This window comes from Plectropomus leopardus, unplaced genomic scaffold (assembly GCF_008729295.1).
Source record: "Plectropomus leopardus isolate mb unplaced genomic scaffold, YSFRI_Pleo_2.0 unplaced_scaffold29062, whole genome shotgun sequence".
NCBI lineage: Eukaryota > Metazoa > Chordata > Actinopteri > Perciformes > Serranidae > Plectropomus > Plectropomus leopardus.
Window position 1 is genome coordinate 1 of NW_024631671.1, and position 4,640 is coordinate 4,640.

Sequence of the window (4,640 nt, forward strand, 5' to 3'; positions counted from 1 at the left end):
ATTACTACTTCCTGTTGGGCCTTCACAATAAATCACATACTAGTAAAAATATGTAGTCTGGTACTAAAAGCTGTCAGATATCTTGCGTTTTTAGCTAGCTGACCCTCCATCCCGTCTCTCCAGGTGTTCCAGAGGAGGATGGACGGCTCTGTGAACTTCTACCGTCCCTGGGATCAATACAAGATGGGCTTTGGTAACTCTGCTGGAGAGTACTGGCTCGGTGAGAAACCAACTGACTAGGCTGTTTCTCACTGTCCATACATATACATTCGAAAAGTAACGCAAAACTATCTGTATATATGTGCATATACAAATTGTCTGTAAGCCACATGATCGGGGAGCTGTCTCCAGTTCTGTCCAGACTCGTTCTGGTTGGACACCGAACGTGGCTTTTGGCATCACGCGTTTGTCCGCCAAATGCTCTGACAGAGTGGACGTATACGAGTTCAGAATGAGAACAAGTATCATTTAAATGTACTTAAGTACTGAAAGTAAAAGTACAAGTAAATGCTGTAAATTCAAACTCCAGCAGTCAGAATGCTGAGAATTTTAAAGTCTATTTTTTTTAACACGTATGTTGTTTACCAGCGTAAACACGGACGTTACTCCTGAAGAAAATGCGCTTTTCTTTTTTAATTTGAACTTTAAAAATATAATTCCTTTTTTCCTTGTGTCACATTCCTTCATTTGTTCGTCCATCCCTTCACCCCTTTCTCCACTATTTCTGAGGTAAGTGACTAAAATGTTTAGAGGGAAAATGTAGCCGAAATATCATTTCTTTGTGACATCACTGACAGGACCAATGTGTTAATGAAAGTAAACAAGGTAGCAGTCCCAACAGTAGGTGAGTTTCCATTGCAGATTTTGAGTGATGTCGAGCGACTGGTGATAACATCCCAGTAACCATGGTGATGGATGTTCGAAACATCAGCAGCTTTATTTCTATTGCAGCCACCAAACTACCCGTCATAATTTCCAATCCGAGGACACGTAGGCGTGTTATGGAGCCACGATGGAAAGGCGAGCCCCTTATACGTGGGAGCGGCCACGTATGAGGGATTTCTGGGAGATGTAGTCCACGATCTCACAGAGGAATTGTGGATTCAAAACTTTCTCAGTTATGTGATGCAATAACAGCTCCTGTAGCTCCTGCTGCGTCATGTGACCTCACAGCATCATGTGACCTCACAGCGTCATGTGACCTCACAGCGTCATGTGACCTCACAGCGTCATGTGACCTAGAAAGACTAAGGGTTTGTAGAATATGGCTTTTTAGAATTGCCTGAAATATCACCTCATGGAGCGTAAAAAGTTTTTTTTTAAATTGACGTGTTTCCATTAGGCGTATTTTATATTTGCAATTTCATTTTGAGGGTTGATGGAAACCCCGCTGATGTGGTCGATCAGTCACGACACCAGACTTTCCCCTGAAAACATGCGTTCAGAACCACGTGAACCGCGAGTCATTTTAAGGTGCTCCCTCACCACGTTTCTCTTCCTAAACTTAACCCCCGTAACTGTATGTTAACTGAGTAACTGCCTGTTGAGGACAAAACGGCATTCGTGTGGCGCTACTTAATATGATATCATACATGCATTTTCGCAGGATACCAAACATCCCGCTCTATGACAATACATTGCTTCATGAAACTCACTGTTTCTTTATGTTTGTTTTCAGGTCTCGAGACTCTTCATAACCTGACTAAGGGAAAGAGCTACGAGCTGCTGGTCAACATGGAGGACTTCGATGGCAACAAAATGTCAGCTCGTTACTCCTCGTTCTCCATCGACTCAGAGTCCGAAGGGTACAGACTGCATGTATCTGGATTTATTTATGGAGGGGCAGGTGAGTAAAGCTGAAGATATACTTGTTTACATACCATCTGCGAAGGCGCCGCTGCCGATTTTTCTGCCCTGATCTCAGAAATGACAATAAAAGCCGAGTAACATCCTTCACACACCTGAAGCTGCAGGAGTGTAAAACTGTACAGTCGGCAGAGGAAAAATACTTTGTACATTTCTGCAAACTATAAAAACATTAAATCTGTATGTGTACATTAAAACATTAAATCGTTAAATCATCTCACGCATACCATATGAGAAGACGTTTCTGGGATTTCAGAACTTTGAGGACTTAAAGACATTAATAGGATTTTAGGGTGTTTTCTGATTTTAGGACATTTCTAGAATTTTAGGATGTTTTTTTAGTTTTTTTGGACATTTCTATGATTTTTGGACATACTCAGACTTTAGGACATTTCCAGGATTTTGGGATGCTTGTAGAAGTGGCTTTTGTATCCAAACCTAACCACATACTAACCACGGTGTTATACATAAAGTTTTAACATATCCGCTTCATAATAACGTACAAATGTAACTTATCAGTGGTTTGAAAAACACATAACATGCCGACATTTATCCTGCGTTAAAATCGACCTCTCAGCTATCTGGTGGATCAACAACGTAAGACAGACCCATTTTGGCTTTCTTCTACTGACATTTACTGACATTCTACTGACTTATATTACTGGTTATTAACCAATATTATTTATTGATACGATGATCGATTTAACCCTACATGTTATGTTATAGAAACAACAGCTGCAGCTTCAGTACCACACATTTGTAAGAGAGGTAGCAGGGCAGCCACAGCAGCCGTGATTAGAGGCACAGTCGTAGTGTTTTTGTTAATCGTGTCATTAGCAGTTTAGTGTTGTGATCATACTTCCTGTGTGTGTCCATGTTTCTGTAGGAGATGCCCTGAGTTATCACAATGGACAGAAGTTCTCCACCTTCGACAAAGACCAGGACCAGAATTTCAAAAACTGTGCCAAAATATATCTGGGGGCATTCTGGTACAATGCATGTCACAGAACAAATCCCAATGGACTTTATGGTTGGGGGCTGAGGAATACACCTCATGCTGCTGGAATAAGTTGGTTCCCCTGGAAAGGTTATGACTACTCCCTGAAGACCATCAGCATGAAGATCCGTCCTGTGCGGTAGATCTCCAGGACCCACGTACAGCAGAATATAATCAGCTGATCTCTTGTGATTTTTTCCTTCTTTCTCTCATTCAACATAATCTCATGATGGGCCTTATTTTCCTAAAACTGCGCACAAACACAATCCATCAACACAAGAAAATCAAATAATGTGTGTTAGTTTTGTTACCCTCTGTGGTGGCTTAAAGCAGGAACACATTCAGTGTGACTTCAGTCCGTGTGCCGCAGTAGGAAAGTCAGGCCTGAAACCTTTAAATAGAAACACATATAAAAAGTCTGATTAAATATAAATCACTGTATCAACTTTCAACACAGTTTTAAAAGTGGAAAAAGTTAAAAGTTAAAAAGAAATTTGCATGTTGGTGAAGGTCTGAAACCCTGATGTGAATCATTATCAGCTGTACGGTGACAATAAATAATAAGCAGAGCATCAAAGCTGATGAGATCTGATGTCTTCATTTTGTCTCCTGCGTCTTTCTGCACGAACGCTCTCATCAGGGTAGACGCACTCATGACGGACCTGAAAACAGTTACCACACTCAATGACCTCTTAATTTATTGAGTCAGAACTTAAAGAACAGATAAAAAAAAATGAGCATATAAGAAGCAATGAATGTATTTATGAGACAATTGGATGGGTTTTTGAAACAATTTCTTGGCTTGTAATTGATCAATCTTTAGTTAAACAGCACGCTAAAACATGTTTCTGTAAACATTTTACGATGTTGAGAACCCAAATAACTAAAAACTTTCTTAATGTGTTATTTGACGCTAAAATGCATATCAAAAAAGCATAAAAATGATCATAGATTAGCCTTAATCCAAATTTGAAATACTGAATTTTCATTTGTTTAATCTTTTTAAGTTTTATTTTGACTATTCACAGTTGCGACAATGTTTTTTTTCAGTTCATTTATACATACTACCAATATTGTTTTAATACAAAGCTGGTTGACAATTGGCAAAGTATCCCTTAAGAGTATAGTCAGGGTTAGGCAAATAAACAGCTGATTAAAGTAAGGCAAACATGGTTATGTTAAAAAAAAAGTCAAGACACCGTTCATACCAGTCCTGACCTCCATGCCCTTACTTGTCATCTTGCTTCATAACAGTCACAGTTGCTGCATTGGCACTAAGCGTTGGAATAAGACTTAAATCTTGAGGTGGAGAGTTCTTCAAAATGGACTCAATTCCTAGTAAATACTGGGATGCAAAAACCTGTGTGAGTTCAAATTTGAGAAAACAGCACTTCTTTAGGTTTCTCTTCCTGCTTACATTTTAGTAGCAGTTAAAAGAGACTGCATCTTTTAAAAATCCTTGTCAGAGCTGAGTGGCAGCTAAGAAAATCCATCTGAATGTTAGGTGAGATTTTTGGAGGGCCTACTCTCCTGCCTGGGCTTACTCCTCTTTATCTGGCCCTCCTTCAGCTCTGCAAATACAGAGGTTTTAATAATGCAGCTCGATGTTCTCCTGTGGGCCTGGCCTCTGCCCCCTGGTGGCCTGGAGAGACATGACAGCACATACATATAAGTTACTGCATCAGCCCTCTCTGTCATTCAATATACACAATTTGAGAGCCTCATTTCGAGCCAATCTGATCAGCAGAGGTGTGTACGGTACCTTAAGGATGAAATA

General features: G+C 40.0%; 1 protein-coding gene across 1 annotated transcript; it reads left to right on the forward strand.

Annotated features, from left to right (window-relative positions):
* The first annotated feature begins 103 nt into the window (after nucleotides 1-103).
* Nucleotides 104-3,440, forward strand: LOC121938286 (microfibril-associated glycoprotein 4-like). The gene is made up of 3 exons (XM_042481550.1): nucleotides 104-220; nucleotides 1,679-1,846; nucleotides 2,753-3,440. Exons 1-3 carry the CDS (start codon nucleotides 139-141, stop codon nucleotides 3,004-3,006), a joined length of 504 nt encoding a protein of 167 aa, XP_042337484.1. The 5' UTR covers nucleotides 104-138; the 3' UTR covers nucleotides 3,007-3,440.
* The last annotated feature ends 1,200 nt before the right edge of the window (nucleotides 3,441-4,640 follow it).

Coding starts and splice junctions, on each gene's coding strand:
- LOC121938286 (XM_042481550.1), top strand. CDS start 139: ATGGACGGCTCTGTGAACTTCTACCGTCCCTGGGATCAATACAAGATG. Junction 221..1,678: donor TGCTGGAGAGTACTGGCTCG/GTGAGAAACCAA, acceptor GTTTGTTTTCAG/GTCTCGAGACTCTTCATAAC. Junction 1,847..2,752: donor ATTTATTTATGGAGGGGCAG/GTGAGTAAAGCT, acceptor ATGTTTCTGTAG/GAGATGCCCTGAGTTATCAC.